At 40.1% G+C, this 21,553-nt stretch overlaps 1 protein-coding gene and 1 pseudogene across 2 annotated transcripts in view; both read right to left on the bottom strand.

Moving 5' to 3' along the window:
- The window catches only part of LOC111008327 (dynamin-related protein 3B), a 49,759-nt gene that overhangs the window by 13,755 nt on the left and 14,451 nt on the right, over positions 1-21,553 (bottom strand). Inside the window, exons 7-15 of the mRNA XM_022280983.2 lie at positions 21,406-21,519; positions 20,999-21,047; positions 20,762-20,871; positions 12,031-12,123; positions 11,492-11,584; positions 11,256-11,393; positions 10,461-10,574; positions 8,646-8,741; positions 8,503-8,545 (exon numbers count right to left, since the gene is read on the bottom strand). Coding sequence (XP_022136675.2) covers positions 8,503-8,545; positions 8,646-8,741; positions 10,461-10,574; positions 11,256-11,393; positions 11,492-11,584; positions 12,031-12,123; positions 20,762-20,871; positions 20,999-21,047; positions 21,406-21,519 — 850 coding nt within the window. The remainder of the gene's footprint in view (positions 1-8,502; positions 8,546-8,645; positions 8,742-10,460; positions 10,575-11,255; positions 11,394-11,491; positions 11,585-12,030; positions 12,124-20,761; positions 20,872-20,998; positions 21,048-21,405; positions 21,520-21,553) is intronic.
- On the bottom strand, positions 12,158-20,754 carry LOC148211693 (uncharacterized; annotated as a pseudogene). The gene is made up of 3 exons (XR_015790508.1): positions 14,132-20,754; positions 13,914-14,032; positions 12,158-13,828 (listed from the first exon to the last, which is right to left on the bottom strand). The product of XR_015790508.1 is annotated as an uncharacterized LOC148211693 (transcript).

The raw sequence follows: 21,553 nt of genomic DNA, 5'->3' as shown, positions 1-21,553 counted from the left end.
AGGAGTGGAGCCACCACAGCCTCAACAGCAAAGTCATGAATCCATCTTGTCCTTAGGTACTGAACAATCTACCTTTGTGCCTCAAGACAATACTAATGATCTTGATCTCCCTATTGCACTTAGGAAGGGTGTGAGATCGTGTACTCAACATCCAATTGCTCGATGTGTTAGTTATAGTAATTTATCTTCAGCAGTTCAGACCTTAGCTCTCAATCTGGAAGCAAATGAGGTACCAAAATCCATTCAAAAGGCTATGAGCAATTCACAGTGGAAAAATGTAGTAGATGATGAAATGAAGGCTTTGAAACTTAATGATACGTGGACAATAGTTGATCGTCCACAAGATAAACCAAAGGTAGGATGCCGATCGATCTTTATTGTCAAATATAAGGCTGATGGGTCAATTGAAAGGTATAAAGCAAGATTGGTGGCCAAAGGATACTCTCAGACTTTTGGGGTAGACTAATAGGAGACATTTGCACCTGTTGCAAAATTAAACACAATTCGTGTCCTCTTGACTCTTGCTGCAAATTTGGATTGGAAACTACAACAACTGGATGTCAAGAATGCATTCCTCAATAGAGATTTGGAAGAAGAGGTGACATGGACCTTCCTCTTGGATTTGACATTGATAAGTATGATGGGAAGGTGTGTAAGTTGAAGAAATCCCTCTGTAGTTTAAAACAATCCCCATGTGCATTGTTTAGGCGTTTTCCAAAGGCTATTTGTAAACAAGGGTATACTCAAGCTCAAACTGACCGTATAATGTTCTATAGACACTCTCAAGGTAAGATCACCATCCTCATTGTTTATGTCGATGATATTATCATCACAGGCGACCATCATGAAGAAATAGAGAGACTAAAACAAGCACTTGGAAAGGAATTCAAAATAAAGGATGTGGGAGCACTTCAGTATTTTCTAGGGATGGAAGTCGCAAGGAGCAGAACTGGTATATCTGTATGTCAAAGAAAATATGTACTAGACCTCTCGAAGGAAACCGGAATGCTTGGATGTAAACCATCTGATACTCCAATAAGTCTTAATCATAAGTTGGGAGAGAGTCTAGACGGGGTACCGGTTGATAAAGGGAGATATCAACGCCTTGTTGCAAGATTAATCTATTTATCCCACACTAGGCCAGATATTGCATTTCCAGTGAGTATTGTAAGTCAATACATGCATGCTCCTACTGAAAAACACATGGAAGCCAAGTATCATATTCTTAGATATCTTAAAGGAACTCCAGGACTTGGATTATTTTTGGGAAATGATGATGACAGAAAGATTAAGGTGTTTACAGATGCTGATTGAGCATGTTCTGTTCAGGATATGAGATCTACGACAGGATATTGTACCTTCGTATGGGATAATCTTGTTACATGGAGGAGAAAGAAACAATCAGTTGTTGCAAGAAGTAGTGCTGAGGCTGAATTCAGGATATTATCTCATGGTATTTGTGAGATAATGTGAATGAAACTTCTTCTCCAAAAACTCAAGATCAGGTTTGATAGTTCAATGGAAGTCTATTGTGACAACAAGGCTGAAATTGCTATTGCACACAATCCAGTGCATCATGATCGTACTAAGCATGTTAAGGTTCACAGACATTTTATCAAGGAGAAGATTTATGAGAAAATTATAAATCTGATGTATGTTCCATCATCAGATCAAGCTGCAGATATCCTAAGAAAAGGACTCTTGAGGCCCGTATTTGAAAGATTGTTGGTAAAGCTGAAACTGTTCAATCTGTATAGTCCAGCTTGAGGGGGAGTGTTGAATTAGTTAGGAGTTTAGATTACGTGGACTTAGTTAGAAGTTGTTTAGATTTTGTGTTTAAATTTAGCAAATAAATCTCCTTTTTTGTTAGGGAAGTTAGGAGGTTATTCCTAGATTTTGTTTCCTCTTGTAACCTATATATAGTGCCTTTATTCCTCATCTTTAATCAATCAATTTGAGAAATAAAGAATTTATTTCTTCTTTTTTTCTCGTGTATATCTCTCTGGTGTCTCTATCCTTAGTTTTTATTTTCTGAAGATGATGAAGACATGAATGTTAGTATAAGTAACTTAGATTCCCCTGGTGATTTGGATTCTTCAAACGTCTTTAAAGAGGATTTTTCAAAGTATGCTTTCAATGACGAAATTCCTAATATCTTTAATGAAATAGTGAGTCTCTTTTATCGAATGGCAAAAAGGGATTATTACAAAGTAAGACCAAGGAATCTACTTCGATAGCACGATATTTTAGAAATCCCTTTTGAAGTTTCAGGAATCTCACTTTGAGACAATATTTTGAAGCTTCAGGGATCTCACTGGTTCCAATCAAGAGTATGTGAGGTATCCCCTCACACTACTTTGATTGAAAAACAAAATAAGAGCCCTAAGGCGATACGGAGCAATAACAAAATACGAGAGGGTGGGTATTCTCTCCCTAGGCTACTCAGTAGCACCAAAATACCAAAAAGTTCAGATGTCCCCTCCCCAACATTCTCCTCCCACTTAAAAGGACTACAGGTACACGTCCTACACTACTCCTAGCCCACCTTTCTCTCTCTTGGCCGTTATGGCCTACGACGGTTCAGTATCTAATTACCTCCTTACCCTTATCCTTCCCCTTTCCCTTCCCCCACCCACACCTTGTCCTCAAGGTGGAAATTAGGAAATTGCCTACAAACTTCTCGAACTGATTCCCACGTTGCCTCTTCCTCTGAGAGCCCCTTCCAGCTGAACAAGGCCTCCTGTTCCCCAGTAGTGGGGTTGAGCTGATTGCGACGACGGATTCGGGTTCCACGATCCACTTGGGTGTCTCCGAAAGTTGGGGAGGTATTTGAGTCGAAGTAGAGGTACTGCCAACATGTTTCTTTTGTTGCGAGATATGGAAAACAGGATGAATACTTGTGTCTTCCGGTAGGTTGAGCCTGTAGGCCACCTTTCCGATCCTTTATATGATCATATATGGCCCAAAGTACTTCGGGCTCAATTTCTCATTCCTCTTCTTAGCTAGAGTGCATTGCCTATACGGTCGTAGTTTCAAGAAGACCATATCCCCTTCTTCGAATTCCACCTCTCTGCGGTGCTAATCTGCTTGTTTCTTCATCCGATCTTGGGCTTGATTTAAGTGTAGCTTGAGCTGTTCGAGGGTCTCATCTCTTTTTGCCAGTTGCTGATCGAGTGTCGCTTTAGTAGTCCGTTGGTCTCCATGGAGGACCAAGGGTGGTGGTGGACGTCCGTACACCGCCTGGAATGGGGTGCGTCCCAAGGATCCGTGGTACGTCGTATTATACCAATATTCAGCCCATGTCAGCCACTGATTCCAACGCTTGGGGTGTTCACTGCTGAAGCACCGAAGGTAGGTTTCGAGGCAACGGTTAACTATCTTTGTCTGTCCGTCCGTCTAAGGATGGTAGGTCGTGCTTTGCTTCAACACTGTCCCCTGTAATCGGAACATCTCAGTCCAGAAGTGGCTGATGAAGACTTTGTCTCGAACTGAGAAAATGAATCTGGGGAATCCATGTAGTCTAACAACCTCACGAATAAACATAGCAGTTACGAATAAACACAGCAGCTACTGCCTTGGTAGTGAAAGGATGACTCAAAGGTATAAAGTGCGCATACTTACTCAGGCGATCAACCACCACCATGATTGTGTCCTCCCCCTTTGCTTTAGGTAGTCCTTCGACAAAGTCCATCGTTACATCCTCCCATATTCTGTCTGGCACGGGTAGAGGTTGTAGCAATCCTGCTGGGGCCAATGCCTCCGTTTTGTTTCTCTGACAAACCTCGCACTCCGCTACATGTTTCTTGACATCTTCTTTCATTTCCGGCCAGTAGAGTTCAACCGTTAGCCTCTTGTATGTTCTCAGAAAATCGGAGTGCCCTCCTAACACGGAGTTGTGATACATCTGTAGGATGGCGGGAACTAACACCGAGGATTTTGATACTACCAACCTGTTTTTGTAGTACAAGGTCCCCTGTCGTAGCTGGAACTTCGACGGTTCCTCGGGTTCTTCAGTCAGCCGAGCCATTTCCTTAATAAACTGGGGGTCTGCATTCACTTCTTGTCGGATGGTATCAATGTCGATTACTGACGAGGCTGACAACAGGGCCAATTGGGGTGTCTCTGGCATACGAGAGAGAGCGTCCGGTGCCTTATTCTCCAGCCCCGGCTTGTATTGTATCTCGAAATCATATCCCAGCAGTTTAAAGACCCACTTTTGGTATTCTGGTTGGACAATTCGTTGATCAAGTAGGTGCTTCAGTGCTTGCTGATCTGTGCGGACAATAAACTTGTGACCCAGAAGATATGGTCTCCATCGCTGAATGGCTAACACGACAGCCATCAATTCCCTTTCGTACACGGACTTTTCTTGGTTCTGCAGAGATAGAGTGTGGCTGTAGTAGGCCATGGGGCGGCCATTTTGAGCTAACACTGCCCCCAACCCCGTTCCTGATGCATCAGTCTCAATAACAAACGGTATGCTGAAATCCGGAAGAGCAAGAACAGGTATAGTTACCATGGCCCGTTTGAGATTCTCAAAGGCGATCGTTGCTTGTTTGGACCACTGAAACCCATCCTTCTTGAGCAGTTGAGTGAGGGGGCTAGCGATTGTCCCATAGTCGGCAACGAACTTACGATAGTACCCCGTCAATCCTAGGAACCCAGGTAGTTCTTTGACATTAGTTGGCACTGGCCAACGCAGCATGGCTTCGACCTTTGCTGGGTCCGCCTCCACTCCCTTCGCTGAGACCCAATAGCCTAAGTACTCAATCCAGTCCACCGTGAACTGACACTTCTTGAGGTTTACAAACAGAGAGTTCTCCCTCAGTACATTGAGTACCATGGCTAGGTGTGTCAAGTGAGTCTGCAAATAAGTGCTATAAACAAGTATATCATCAAAGAAAACCAATACGCACCTCCTGAGGAAGGGTCTGAAGACATTGTTCATCAGGGATTGGAAGGTCGAAGGAGCGTTGGACAATCCGAACGGCATCACTAGGAATTCGTAATGGCCATCGTGCGTCCTGAATGTCGTTTTGTGAGTATCTTCTTCGGCCATTTGTATCTGATGGTACCCCGACCTCAGATCAATCTTCGAATATATCCTCGACCCATGAAGTTCATCGAGCAACTCCTCTACCACTGGAATGGGAAACTTATCCGGTATGGTGACGTTGTTTAGGGCTCTGTAATCAACACAGAAACGCTAATTGTCGTCCTTCTTCTTGACTAACAGAACCGGGCTCGAAAAGGGACTGACACTGGTTTGATAATCCCGACGTCCAATATTTCGCTAATCAAGCTCTCAATCTCCCCTTTCTGGGCATGAGTGTACCTATATGGGCGAACATTCACTGGGGGTTGGCCCTCCTGTATCGGTATTCGGTGATCGACTTCCTGACTTGGCGGTAGCCCTTCGGGTTTCTAGAAGACATCGAGGTATGCATGAACCAATTCCTCCACTAGCGGGGATATCTTCTCGATTGTTTCCTCATCCTCGTCGGGGTGGGTTGTGAAAACCCGCAGCTCTACTAAGTACCCTTTAGCGTGCTCCTTACAGTGCTTTGCTAAACGCTTCACGGAAACCTCCAGTAGTGCTAACGTGGGATCTTCTTTTATCACTATTTGTTTTCCTCCTCGATCGAATTTCAGGGTGAGTGCGGGCCAGTCGGCTTCCATTTTTCCCATGGTCTGCAACAACTGCATTCCCAGAACTACATCGAGTGACCCTAGTTCCGAAGGAAGGAAATCTTCCTTTATAGTCAGTTCCGGTAGGGATAGCACCACTCCTCGACAAATTCCATTCCCTTTCACTACGGCCCCTGAACCCATAATCACTCCATAGCTCACGGTGTCTATCTTTGGTAGTTTTAGCTCGTCGGCGAGAGAGAGGGAAATGAAATTGTGGGTAGCTCCACAGTCTATCAGTACGATAACTTCTTTACCTTCAACTGTCCCCTTGATCTTGATCGTTCCCGACGTCGAAATGCCTACTATGGTGTTCAACAGGCACTCTACCAACTTCCCGTCCGTTTCTGAGGTGAGTTCAGACATGGGTTCCTGCATATCTTCCTTCATTGACTCAACCAGCTCGTCGTCGTGGACCACAAACACCCTAAGTTCTCGATTACGACACTTGTGGCCAACGGTGTACTTTTCTTCACAACAGAAACACAACCCTCGTTCCTTTCGTTTCTGATATTCCGCTTCCGTCAATCGTTTGTAGGGTATATCCTTCTTCATCCCTTGAACGTTTCCCACTGTTTGATTAGGGTTGGGATTTCTGCCTGCTAGAGTCACTGTGCGCGTGGGTATCGTGTCTTGGGCCTTAGTGGACAACTTATTTGAGACTGGGCCCAGTTTTGATTTAGCGTTTGGGTTTTGGTCTTCGGCCTCTCTGACTGCCTGGTTTATGTCTTCGATCAATTGGGCTTTACGAACGATCTAGTCCAATCCCTTAGGTTCCGTAGCCCTAACTTCAGCTTGGATGATTGGGTCAAGCCCATTGAGAAAGGCACTCTTAAGAACTTCATCGGAGAGTTGTGGAAGCGCCGCCGCTAGAGTTTCAAATTGTTGCCGGAACTCCGCGAACGTACCTTCTTGTTTCAGCGACAAAAGTTTTGCGCATTGCTTCCCCTCTTTTGCCGGGTGAAACCTATCTCTCAAACGTCCCTTGAGGTCGTTCCAATCCCTGTACTTCTCATGGTTATTCGTGTACGGATACCAAGCTAAGGCGATGCCGTCGAAGCTGATAACGGCAACTATCATCTTCTCATCTTCAGTTAATTTCTGTATCTCAAAGTATCGCTCGGCCCTGAAAATCCAAGCCTCAAGCTCTTCTCCCCCGAATATAGGCATTTCCACCTTCTTGAAGCGGTTGCGTTCGTTTCCCTGATTTTCGTGGCCTGTCTCTGGGGTCTCCCCGGCTATAGCCTTCCCTTTCCGAACGGATTCGTCCCCCGTGATGGCCGTTGTTGGGGGAGATGATGATCCCCCGATGATCTGGGTCATGAACGTTTGCAACGTAACATGGATTTTCTCTGTTTCTTATGATGCTCGTCGAGTTTCTTGTGTACCTCGGCGACCTCCTTCTTCACATCGGAAATCTCTTTCTCCACCGCCTCACAGCGTGTTTCCAGTTCCTTCACCGTCATCGTCGCTCGCAGTTCCCAGTCTCATGCCTCTCTGATACCAAGCTGTGAGGTATCCCCTCACACTACTTTGATTGAAAAACAAAATAAGAGCCTTAAGGCGATACAGAGCAAGAACAAAATACCAAAGACACAAAGCACACAAACAACCCACCAATTCGAGAGGGTGGGTATTCTCTCCCTAGGCTACTCAGTAGCACCAAAATACCAAAATGTTCAGATGTCCCCTCCCCAACATTCTCCTCCCACTTAAAAGGACTACAGGTACACGTCCTACACTACTCCTAGCCCACCTTTCTCTCTCTTGGCCGTTATGGCCTACAACGGTTCAGTATCTAATTACCTCCTTACCCTTATCCTTCCCCTTTCCCTTCCTATGGTAATTATTGATAATTGGGGGTCTAACAGAGTACTTTAGGAAGATTTTATCATGAAATATCCAAGGCCTTGGAGTTTACAAGTAGTGGTTGGCTATCAAGAAATCCATCAAAACTCATTGTCCTGATATAATTTTCTTTCAAGAAACCAAGCTGAAACAATTCAATACTAAGTTCATCAAATCATGTAGAGTTCTAAAGATATTGGCTGGGCAGAACTTGATTACATTGCTCTAGTCCAAGCAACAAGGAGGAGATTTCAAAATGACAAAGTGGTCATCAGAATGTTCATCAGGAAGAAGTGTAACTAGAGAAAAGAGAAAGTTCAACGGTAAAATCATTGACTTAGATCTTCTATAAATCCCTCTCTTCGTAGCTAAATGATATGATCTCTTTGAAGACAGTGTGCTTGGGTTTATAAAATCCTCAAGGGCTGGTTTAAAATCATCTGAGGAGATTCTAGGTTCAAAGATTTTTTAATTTGCTTTGGTTGGTTTGTTTGTGTTAGTCTTGACATTATTCAATTCATTCAAAAGTGGCGTTTCGGATTGCATCAATGATAGATTTATCTAAAGCTTCTTTTCCATATTTATTGTTTAATTAGATTGTATTTCCCGCCCATCTACTTATCTTTCTTAATCTTAATGCAATACTCCAAGTGTTAGTTGTTACTAGAGCCTTTGCATAGGAGGCAACCTAAAACTATGGTCTAATGCAGTGTATGCTACTCTTTTGGAGATTGTGGTTCAAGAAAAATCAAAGAATTTCAGAAGGATCGAATCATGTATAAAGAACTTTTGGGACCTTATAGTTATAGAACTGTTGTCTTCTTCTTGGTGTCTCCTTTCTAATAGTTTTGGTAATTATGAGCTATTTTTTTAACATAATTCTCTGTTTCCTATCCAGAAAAAGATGGTCAAGTCAAGTCTTATTACTTATTACATATTTGGTTCATAGAAGAATAGTAATATTACCAGACACGGTAACTTTTTCACCTTCTGCCAATGGACGAACAGCCTGTTAATAAGAGAAAAAATAGTATAAGAATGTAAGAACACTGGGTAATGTGACTATCCCATTTGCATGTTCTCGATAACTAAGCTACAATATTCCCAACCTGATCAGCTACTATCCCATTTAGTTGCCTCGCCAGAATTCCACGACTTTTCAAACTTCTCTCTGATGCCATTGCCTTGTCAAGCTCTAGACCATCCTAATCAACATAAAATTTAGTATTAAACAACAATCACAAATTAGTTGGAAAAATAATATGCAACCTCAATGGTGACTCATTTTCCAGCTGGGGAGGCCTTTTAAAATTCCTCCCCATGTTATTTTCCTTTGCCAAGGGATGTCGTTTCCTTTTTTTTCCCCAATACGTGACAAGATGTGCTGCCAAAGAAACAGGGATACAGCCTGAAAAGCCATGGGGGAGAGGGATCCCTCTGCCTGGGAGATTAGAAAATTTTCCTTTAAAGAGCTGTTGAGGTGGTGAGACTTATAAGCTAGGAAACACGGACACTTATTTTTGGGCGAAGTATCTGTGTCGGACACGTGTCCGACACGGATACGCCCGGACACGTGTCAGACACGCCAAAACGCGTGTCTGATTTTTTTTTTTTTTTAAATCAGACACGGCTGGGACACGGCCTGGGCACGGCCTGGGAGGTTTTCTGGGCCCAAATAAAAAGGCCCAATGCCCATGAGTAATTTAAAAAAAAAAACAAATAAATGATAAAAACCTAATACCCACCCACCACCACCCCTCCCCCACGAAGCCGACGCCGCTGCACGCGTTCTTTGCCGCTGACGCCGACACCGCCCCCGCCCGCCCTTATTGCCGCCACTGACGCCCCTGCCTCTGTTTTTATTTTTTTTTTTCCTTAGGTAAACTCCTCCGTCTCTGTTTCCTGCCTCTGTTTTTCATTTTTCTTAGGTAAACTCTAATAAAAACAATCCTCTTTTACATCCCTTCTTTGTTTTGTCACTATATTGGTCTTTTGGAACTTTGTTTTTTAACTTTTGTTGAAGGATGTAATTGACTTCATATTTATGCATTTCATTGTATTTAGCATTTTTTGTGTTAAATTTACATATATCCTAAAAAATATTAAAAAAAATAAACGTATCCCCAACGTGTCCGTGTCCTAATTTTTTAGGAATTGACGTATCGCCGTGTCCTATCGTGTCTGTGTCCGTGTCCCGTATCCGTGTCCGTGCTTCTTAGCTTATAAGTCTAAATTCATTAACTTTGGTAGTAGTGAATTTCTTCAAGATAAGGCAATGGTAACTCTCAATAGTGCATTTGTTGACTACTTTTTCAACAAAAAAAAAAAAAAAAATGTTCCACCATTTCCCATAACTTTAACAATCATCGCATTTGGATCATGCGATTTTAAGTTTTCCAAGACCCTTGACAGGTTCATATAATATAATCCACCAAGTGGAATAAATGGGCTCCACTGGACTTTAGGGTAACGAATATGTGGTTTGGATGTAAAGCTTGTTGAAATAATATAACATATAATCCACCATCTTATGCCTGGCATTTTGCACTATCCCTTCATCATCTATCAAGAAGGAAATTATGTTTTTCCTTTCTCAACGATATCCACCAGCTATTAAAGAGTCTAAAGGTGACCAATCTGGAACATGTCATTGAGAAACAAAAAACTTCATTAAGCTCAGACCTCCAGCAGGAAAGCTCTTATCAAAGAATCAATCACCTCCATATCTGGTTTCTTACGGAGTTTATATCTTGAACATTTTCCGTTTTATTGATGAACGATAAGTTCTCCAATTTATGACGGAAAGCACATAAGAATAATCTTGTCCAGATGTATTAGAAAGAAAGATTCCTTTAAAGTAAAGTTCTTCTGAAAGATATCATTTCTTTATCAAGAAAAAAATGATAACTGGTTGTCACGTTTACCTTCTGTCTGGAGATAGGCAGGGAAACCCTAGAGGATTTGACTTGTTGCAATGCAATCTCAACAGCCTTGCTCCCACCAAGAAAATTAGGGTGTGAAGTGTTTATGTAGTCCATCTGCAATACATGTACAATAAGATGTTCCGGGTCTAACATTTTGTAAGAATAAAGAGCCAAGCCGGTAAATAAAAATTAACACAGATTCTTATATATTCATGCAGAAAGGCCAAAGAAAACAAAATTCATTTTCACATAAAAAGATCAGTTCAAGAAATCTTAATCATGTCCATTGAGGAAAATGGCATCCACCTCAGGGACATAAGAACTTTGATGCTTAAGTCATCTCCACTATCATGTAAAAATAGGAAAATAAAATAAGAGGATAAGCTCCACCATATTTCTCATTATCAATACAGAATGATTTGAGAACATTTCACTGTACTTTCATGGATAATAATTTGTGGGTAGAGAGCCGAGTAGGAGTTTACTCTTAAGCAGTAAACAAAATCCTGAAGTGGCCCAAGAATCCATGAAACTACTTGAGTGACTACCTCACATACGGAAATTACCTCTAGTATATAATTCCGTGTAACTATAGTGGTTGGTAAAGTTTTATCTAATAAGTTACTTGAACACAAAATCCATAGTTAAAGTGGACCAATAATTATACCAGTCCTTACTTTCCAAATAACAAAAATGTTCAATTTAACCATTGTCCTGTGTGGTTAACCAAAATAACATCAATATGATTTCGTGCTAGTGAATGTATCACCACAAAATCAAACATAGATGACATACCTCCATATAAATAATATGCCCAATCATAGTCTCTGAGGGTTCGAGACCCTCTCGCAAAAAATTGCTCATAACTTCATCCATGCGCTTTCTTAAAACAGGAAACCTCTGTAGCTCATTTACCACACAATGATGGCTAATCTGAATAGTAAACAACCAATATTAGGAAACTATAAGGAAGCAGTAGGATAAGTATGCACAAAACACAGCAAAAGGAATAATAAAATAATAAATCCTACCTTTACTAGTTCATCATATATGAACCTTGCACACTGAAGGCTTGGATCTAATAAGCGAAATATTTGCTTGCGAATAAGAACTTCAAAAGGAACCTACACATTGAATTATCAGATCGACGTCAAAATAGGATGACCCTTCCCCATAATATGTTATGGCTAAGTTCTATTGACCATTGAAATTTCACAATGTCTCCAGAGAATGAAGAGAAGTCTGAGACATAATGAGATTTGCAGCCTCAAGGTGTACTATCTCAAAATTCTTTTGTAATTGTAATTTATTGCATTAAAGTTGAATTAGCACTCCTTTTAGCTAGTTGATTTGATTAAAAGGGCGTTGGTGTCCCCTCTTTTGTAGTCATATTTTCAATGAAAAGGAACCACACCTTATTGAGGGAAAAATAAGGAACTTGCACCTAAAGTAGGAAGAGCTTGAAAATATGTATAAAATGATGAGTTCTTAATCTAGATTTAAAAGAATAGACAGTTAAACAATAATTATGGGCAATATAAAAATGGAAAAAGAATATAACATAACCTACTTCAGGAACAAATAAAGCAGATTTAGGACCAGTTGCGTTCTGGATGGCAGTTCGGATGTCATCATCAGTCAAGTCCTCACATGGATCCACTTCCTGCCCATAACATTTCATTAACACTCCCCCACTACTCTGACAGCATTAATTGCAGGAATAAATAGCAAAGAAGTACAACTAAACCAAAATGTAAGTTGCTGAGATAGTAACAGTGTAAGCATTTAAAAGCCTGCCCAGTTCAGTGATCCATCCCCTGCAAAACCAGATAGAACTTGACAAGACCCTCGGCCAAATGAATAAGTTATTCTTCTTTTGTTGACACGGTTATTTTAATTATTGCATTTAGGAGATGGCCATAAAACATGTTTCTTGAGTAATCTTTCCAACCTACTACTCTCCCACTTTGACAGTATTCCCGAACAGGTATGTCATGCCTCAGTTATACATAGCGACTGTTTTGTTGGAATCGCTTCAATTGAAAAACAACGATAGTATGGATTAACCAAACAAAGGCGGTCTTGTGAGTTGGAAAGATATCACAGGATATTTAAAGAAAGACCAGAGAGATTGGATGGAGATGGCGAAGAAAGCTAGACCCAATTTGTAACTAATTTCAATTGAATATCCTTTTTGTAAACTGGGAACTTTTTCTGGGGAGCTTTTTCTTTAGAGTTCTTGTCAATTGTGATGACCTCTCATCCCCCTTCCTCATGCTCATCTATTGGAGATCCTTCCGATTCTTATATTGTCTTAGAAAGATGGATTGAGCCGCTAAATCTAGAATTGGTAAGATTGCAAAAGGAAATAGTTTCTTGCTAAGAAGCACAGACACGCAGACACAGCGACACGTCAATTTTCAAAATAGTAGGACACAAAACGTTGGGAATATATTAATTTTTTATATTAAATATTAAAAAACTATTTGATATTTAAATAAAAATTGACTTAAATAATAAAGAAAAAGTAGAGATATAAGATATTCAAAGAAAAAAAGAGAGAATTTGTGTATAAAAGAATATTGCAAGAAAACAGAATTATTACTAAAATTCAGTGTTTTCGAGGCGCAAGGCGCACCGCAAGGCGACGAGTCCTTTGATCGCCTTGAGGCGAGAGGCGATACAAAGGCGACGCCCGATTGAAGCGAGGCGCACCTTGATAAATAAGTAAAAATTATATATATAGTGCATAAATTACCTTAAAAAAATCAATACCAAAATAGTAAATGTCAACAAGATGCATAAAACAACCAAATTCTATAAGTTTAGTTCCAAATAAAGACAAGTAACATTAAGAAATTGTAGAGTCTGAAATAGAATAAACAGTAAATATAAGTAATCAAAGCTCATCATCCTCATCTAAATCTAAATTCTCTTCATCTTGGACGTCCTCACAATCTTCCTTTTCCAATTCTTCTTCTTCTTCGGTGTCATCATCATCATCACTAACCACAACTTGCACTGATTTTCGAACTCTTGAAGTTGTAGGAGCGGGAGTAGCAGGTGACTTTCCTTTAGATCTTGCATATGTTCTAGTTTGCCTTATGGGTTCTCTAACACCACTAGCCTCGACTGCATCTCCCCATGTGAGGTCGTCATCATCAAAGACCAACTCATTTTCTTCTTGACCATCTTCTTCTTCGAGTGTTCCAATCAACCATTCATTACTTTCATCAATATGATCCAAAGTAATTGGATCAAGTTGGTCTTGTAGAGTGTAGCGCTCTTTTAAGTGCTTGGTTATATTTTATATAAACCAAGTCATTAAGACGCTTTTGCTCTAACCTGTTCCTCTTCTTGGAATGAATCTACAGAATTATTAACGATGTAGAGTCAAAAGTGGATTTTTCAATCTTCAACTAACAAGGGAAAAACCAAATTATTCTCACTTACGTGTTCAAAAACACTCCAATTGCGCTCACAGCCAGAAGCGCTGCACGTTAGACTAAGGACTCTCATGGCTAACTTTCGTAAAATCGGAGCATTAACACCATAAAGAGACCACCATGCAGCTGTGCACATATTAAACAAATGATTTAGAATTTTAGTAGTTCAAACTTAAATATGTCTATTAAAAATTTAAAACTAAAAGTAATAAATAATGTCATTACCTGGTGTTTTAACACCCCTCGTCCTTATTGCTACATTACTCGAAAACATGCCTTTTGCTTCATTGTACAATTCTAATTCGATTGAACATTGAACTTGATCATCGATAGATGGTATTAATCGTTCTATAACTTTGATCAGACCATCCATGACCTCAGGATCTTGCATTATTCTCTCTTTGTTGTCATAAAAAAGAGATGGATTCAAATAATATCCGGCTGCATGTAAAGGCCGATGAAGTTGACAATCCCACCTTTTATCAACAATCTCCCAAATCGGTCTATACTTCGCCTCATTTCCATTAAAACCACTCTTAATAGCCTCCTTTGCCCTATCCATAGCTTCGTAAATATAACCCATAGCCGGTTTATCACCATCTACTAGCCTCAACACACGAACTAAAGGGGCCCGATGCTTCAAAGTATACACAACTGAATTCCAAAAAGATGGCATCATAACGGTTTCAGCTGCTCTCTTCCCCTTTGGGTCCTTCGCCCATTTAGAGGTGGTCCATTTCTCAGAAATAAACATCTTCCTCAAATTGGCTTTATTTCTGTGAATGCTGGCTAGGGTTAAAAATGAAGTTGCGAAGCGAGTCACTGCTGGTCTTACCAATTCATGTTGGTTAGTAAATTCTCTCATCATGTTTAGCACGTACAAGTGGTTGTAAATAAAACCACTAAGTGCCACAGCCTTCCGAAGACACCTTTTCACCTGCTCAATCTTTCCAATATCCTCCAAAATTAAATCTAGACAATGAGCAGCGCATGGTGTCGTATATAGATGAGGTTGCTTGGCTTCTAAAAGTTTTCCAGCTAGGACATGGTTTGAGGCATTATCCGTCACAACTTGGACAACGTTTTCTTTTCCAATCTTCTCCACCATTCCATCTAAGAGTTGAAAAATCTTTTCTCCAGTTTTGATGCATGAAGATGCATCGATGGATTCCATAAACAACGTTCCAACAGATGAATGAACTAAAAAGTTGATCAGTGTCCTATCCCTCCTATCAGTTCACCCATCTGACATCAGCGAACAACCATTTCTCTTCCATTCTACCTGATGATCGCCCATAAGATTTTTTGTGTACTGTACTTCTTTTTTCAAGTACGTTACTCGAGCTTCATGATAAGAAGGAGGTATCAAACCAGGGCCAAATTGCCCCACAGCTTCTAGCATCACTTCAAAACTTCTCAAGCGAATAGTATTTAGAGGAATACCTGCTTGATATATCCAACGCATGATGAATTTCACTGTAGCATCTCTCCCCTCTTTATCATATTTTTCAGTAATAGTTGATTGCTTCAACCTCTTCAATCGATTTCTATCATCAACTTTTCCAGGATGTTGATAAACAAATTTATCTATTGGCCCCTTTGGTCGCGGTGGTTTTAACACTGATGGACTACAAGAGTTACTACTTCCACTTCCACTTCCACTTCCTCTCCCTCTCCCACCCATTCACATTATCACCTGTGTTTATTCTTGTTCGCTTGTTCATTGGGGTTGATGTTGATCCAGATCCACTACCACTACCACCAACTACTTCCATTTCATCTTCATCATCTTCTTCAATCAAAGTTAAATCTTCATACGTTGGGAGGGCATTACTCTCTTCCCTTCTTGCTTTTGTTCTTGTTTGATACTCTTTCAATTCTTCTCTCACATTAGTTGGGCATTTCAAACATGCCTTTACATTTCTATTTCCCCCAACCAAATGGTTTGTTGCTCGGCAAACTCCACCTTTGGTAATTTTTCCACAAAACACGCATTTGCACGTGTTTGTATCTTTTGGATCATCCAATATGATGTATTGCCAACCGGGATGCTTGCATTTGTTTCCACCTTCTTCCATCCTAATATAATTCAAATTTGGAAGATAAAAAAAAAAATGTAAAGGAAAGACTAAAGAGCCACTGTGAAGTGTGAAGAAAGCCAAAGATTTAGAAAAATTTTGTGTGAAATAAAAGAGAGGAAACGAAAAGGAGAAAATGAGATATAAGAAATTTAAAAAAAAAAAAAAAAACCCTACGAACTATCGCCTATCGGAGTGAGCGGCGGCGGCGGTGGGGGCAGACGGTGACGGTGGTGGTCGGAGACGGGGCAGACGGCGACGGTGGTGGTCGGAGACGGGGCCGGCGAAGACGACGGTGGTTGGTGGTGGCTAGTATTTATGGATCTGATTTTGGTGGCTGGTGTACTTTACCTAAGTCGGCAGGTTCGGGTACAAGTCCTTGGAGTAATATATCCAAAGCATGGAAGCAAGTGGAGTCGTTTTCCCATTTACAAATTGGAATGGTAAAAGGAATCAGTTTTGGCATCATCCATGGATGGGAACTGTTTGGCTGAAGGATAGGTTTCCAGCCGTCTTTAGGATCTCTTCTGATCCTTTCATTGCGGTTGCGGATGCTTGGGATAGCATTGGTTCTTCTTGGAGGCTACCTACTAGGCGTTCTTTGAAGGATGAGGTAGTCATTGAATTGGCCGATCTATTATCCTTACTCTCTCCTATATCCCTCAATGATTCAGATGATTCTCGAGTATAGAGCTTGGAGGCCTCAGACTTATTATCTATTCATTTGTTGTGCAAATCTGGAAATTCGGCTTCTGCGGAGGTTTGCTGGAAGAATTTTTTTTAACATTGTTTGAAGTCTCATGGGAATGGGATTTTGGAGGTTTCTAACATAATATTGCAGCTTCTTATTGGTTTGCGAGTAAACTCAAAAGCCAATCTACTTTGGGCTTTCGGGCTTAAAGCCCTTCTCTCTGAACTGTGGTTTGAAAGAAATCAAAGGGTCCTTTGAAGGCAAGAATTGTTCTCCATTGGAGTGCTTCTCAATAGCCAAATACGAAGCTTCACAATGGTGTGTTCATTCCAATCTCTTTTCTTCTTATTCTCCTAGTATGCTTTGTATGAATTGGGAGACATTTATAACTCCCCTTTATTGAGGTTTCTTATGTTGGTGGCTTTTTATTTCTTTTTTTTTCACTCCTAAGGTAGTTTGTATCATTGAACAATTTTGTTCCTTTTCATTTATCAATGAAAAGTTCGTATCTTGTTCAAAAAGAAAAAAAACATTGTGGTTTAAGCACCAAGAGGAAGCATTAATTTGTACACGTTCACAAAAAGAATCAAAAGAGCGAGACATGTTGTTAAAGACCCGGTTGTTTCTCTCTTCCCATAAGTTCTACAAAAAAGCCCTTATCGCACAGCCCCATAGGATCTTAGCTTTCCCTTTGTAGGGGTAGCCCCGAAGAATCTCCAGAAGCCAGTCTTCTGTTGCCCTAGGCCTGCAGCCCACAAAGCCGAAAACTGTGAAAAAAAATGACCACCATTCTGAGGCAGAGGGACGGTGTAAGAAGAGGTGATCCAATTGTTCAGAATTCTTGTAACAAAAACAAGACACCAAAGGAGAAAGTGAACAGAATGGAAGCTTCTTCTGCAAGGTGTCATGTGTGTTGGTGCTTCTATGTGCTAAACTCCATAAAAACACTTTGACCTTCTTTGGGGAGGTGAACTTCCATATCTGCTTTATCAAAGGGGCTTCGATTCTTGGACAACACTCGGTAAGCTTTTGGAACATGGACTTGGTAGAGAAGGACAGATTTGTATCGAGAATCCAAAGCTTCTGTGAGCTAAACTCCATAAAAACACTTTGACCTTCTTTGGGGAGCTGAGCTTCCAATCTACTTTATCAAAGGGACCTTGATTCTTGGAGAACACTCAGTAAGCTTTTGGAACATGGACTTGGTAGAGGACAGGACAGATTTGTATCGAGAGTCCAAAGCATCTTGTCTTCCTCCCTACCAAAACGAAAGGCATATAACAGTTCCATCAGATATAGCAGACTGTCCACTTCATTGTCTCGAAAACCCCTTCTAAACTTCAAGTTCCAATCTGATTGAGCTTCGTTCCAACAATCAGCCACTGTTGCATCCTTCTTTAAAGTCAAATTGTACAGATCTGAAAAAAGGTGTTGTAAAGCATAATCTTTGAGCCAAACATCCTGCCAAAAGCGAATTCTAAGCCCGTTCCCTACCTTGAAACTCACAAAACTAAGGAAAGTCTCACTCAATTTTGTAATGTCGAACCAAGGCCTGCCTAGAGCTTTCCCTCTTGGGGGGGCGGGTCATCCACCTGACAATTACTCTTCTCCGTAAAGCACTTTTTTTTTTAAAACAAGAAATGAAGTTTTCATTGAAAAATGAAAAGGAATAGAAAATGTTCAAAGATACAAACTCCCAAGAGAGTGAATAAAAGTAAATAGCAAAAAAGTCAAAAAGATACCAGCTAAAATACCAAAAAGAAAAAAATATATAGAGTGACATCCTATACATATCTAAAGAGGGAAAAGGAAAGCCCCCCAATTAAAATTATCATTGGATACAGCTCACCATTGAAATGCTCCAAATTTGGCCAAACTGAAACACTCCATCGAAGGTCTTCTTTTTTCCTCGAAAATTATTTGAGCTTTGACCCCATGCACCCAAAGAAGCCTCACTTTAGGAGACAAAAATGGACCGAACAGCAGCTGAGTAACTATCTTCGAGACATCCACATCCAGCACCCAAGAGAAAGCTACTGCATATGGACAAGAAAAGAAGGTATGCACCTGGAATTCGCAATCTGTCATGCACAGCACACAAATGGTGGCTGCATATGCATATTTGGAATTTTCTTTTGAAGAACTTCTACCATGTTGACCTTTCCATTAATGGGAATCCAAGAGATGTTAACCCTTTTAGGGCCGCCCAACTTCCACAACTTAAAGCATTGATCATTTGATAGCAAGAAATAAGACTTCCTAGGCCTGCATAATGAGCTAACCGAAAATGACCTTGAAGAATCCAAACTCCATATCAACTGATCATCATCCTCGAGCAGGACAACTGAATTTAAACATGATAAGAGTACTAAATATTCATCAAATTCTTCATCTTTCAGATATTGTCTTGTTTCAGTTCTCCAAGAAGAAGAGGATGGATCCCAAGCCTCCTAGACTGAAGTGAAAGGGAAAGAAGAAACCCGAAACGGGGAAGGAAATTGGTCCCTTAGAATAGAGTCCCCCAACCATAGATGGTGCCAAAATAGGATGTGTTTACTATTCCTAACCTTGAAGAGAATGTTTTGCTACTAGCTGCCACTTTTTTTTATTGTTAAACCAATGACAGCAACTGCTCCCAAAAATAAAAGACGAAAAAATGGCAAAAAAGAAAGAGTTCATTCCCCTTCTATATCTTGCATCTATAGTATTTGGTGGATCACTCTTTCATTTAATAAAAGCCTAGAATCTTGGGTTACTAATTGGTGGAATACTGGGCAATCTGAAATTTTTTTAATGATATTCAAGAAAAGAGTATTATAAAAAAAGTTATAGAATTAGAGGAACTCTTTCTCTTGGACGAAATGCTAAAGGAATACCCCCTAGATACACACATATTTAACTAATATTTTTATTTATTTTGAGTATACGGATTCCGTTAAAGATTCAAACTTAATTTTCCTCTTTTTTTTCTAAAGTTTTTCTACAAAAAAAAAAAATCCAATGGATTTAAAATTTATGAAAAATTCTTTTCCATTTCGAGATTGTCTAATATATGTTTTACGTCGTCTATGCGAAAATGTTTCATTCCATAAACGATCCAATCAAATCTAGATGCTTGCCACTACTTGTCTCCATAAGGCAGAAGGTTCCACATTGAACTGCCAGCCCCATCTAGTCAACAATGATTCCTTGAAGTAAGATTGCCAATACCCAATTCGCCATATTCTTGGCATAGAGATGCAATATTCCATTTAACAAGATGATTCACGGAACCTTTCGGATTGTCACCCCAGAAAAGTTTCTTAGGCACTTCTTCACTTGCTTTCTTAGTTTCAGCATTTGGAATATCGAAAAGTAATACAAAGGGATGCTTCCAAGGACCGATTTGAAAAGAGTTAATCTACTGCCCTCTTGAAAGTTGATACTTCTTCCATCTTGCAAGCTTTTTCATAATTTTTATTTTATAGGGTTTCAAAAATCTGCAGATTCCAGATTTCCTCCCAAAGGCAGCCCAAGATATAAAATGGGCAGGAATTCAATTTTGCAATTTAACTTCATGGCCATTGTTGCAACATTTTGGGAATCAATATTGACCTTGTCCCCGCTCAAGAAAGATTTATCCCAATCCACTTTTAATCCCGAAAGCCAATCCCTACCAACTGTGAATCCTTCAAAAGATTTATCATCATAGAAGGAAGCTAATTTCAAAACTTGCAACTATATTGAGTTGAAATATTTATCAATCATTATTCTTCAATTTACTCAACGAGTAAAAATCATTATTAGCGTTGCCTAATGAAAGTGTTAGTGATAGCATAAGCAAGCAGCTCATCCAATCAAATGAACTAAAAATGGGATGGTACACTATGATTAAGTGCGAGTCTGATGGTTTTGTTTTAATTATTCCATGAAAAGTCCACACGGGGGAAACGATGGCCAAACTCCCTATGCAACTAACAGGTTTAGAATTTAGGTTAGCACGTGCAATTCCCTTGCCACACCCCGAAAGTTAATTATTCCATGAAAAGTCAGTAACAGGGACTTGAATCATGAAAATTTACAATTACAAAATGAAGCCACATGTACCTCTAAACTCTTCACAAAGATTGATTGAAAGATATAGTGAATACGAGCTCCACCCGAGAGCTCAGATGTTGACATTTCTTCATTCTTCCCGTCAACCATAGATGAAAATGCTGTTTGCAGCAACAGTTATATGGTTCAATTCTAATAAAGCAGATAATAGCTAGCACCGTATATGACATAGCTCTGCTTGTGGGTTTCACATGCAAAGAAAAGAGAAGCAGGTGAAGTCACACTTACCTTCACAATATTTTGATAAAATGTTCAGAAGAAGAGCACCTTGACCAGCCTAATGGTAGCACAAAGTTAACAGTTATGAAACCATCAGCCAACATCGAGCAGAGTGAATTATTAACTAAACTAAGGTTGCAGTAGCAAAAATAGAACAGAAGCAAGGAGACACTTTAGCTTTCTGGATACAGATAGAGAAAGTTGTCAAGGAAAAAGGCAACAGACGGAGAGTACATTTGCTCTAGAATTGCATGCATTAACATCAACAACACCATGGCTTTACAAGACTCAAAATGCAATGTTAGACCTTCAGTAATTCATTATGGATGATAATAAAAGAACCTCAAGAAAGACGAAATACTTTTTGACTGTAAAAAATCTCAACAATAAAAATAATCTTTGGCAATCATATACACCTTTGACTCCATGATTTCTCCGTAACTGGCATGCTCCTTGGCAGCTGAAACTAGTGCAGAGTTTATGCGTGACTTTAACCCAGGTAGAATTGCCTTGATTTGTTGCACCAAAATCTTCAAAAAGTGATTATAAAGTCAAATTAATAAC

This window comes from Momordica charantia, assembly GCF_013281855.1.
Source record: "Momordica charantia cultivar OHB3-1 chromosome 4 unlocalized genomic scaffold, Mcharantia_2.0 BLBB01000004.1, whole genome shotgun sequence".
Classification (NCBI taxonomy): domain Eukaryota; kingdom Viridiplantae; phylum Streptophyta; class Magnoliopsida; order Cucurbitales; family Cucurbitaceae; genus Momordica; species Momordica charantia.
The sequence above is the reverse complement of the archived record's forward strand: the minus strand, read 5'-3'. Positions and strand labels throughout refer to the sequence as shown.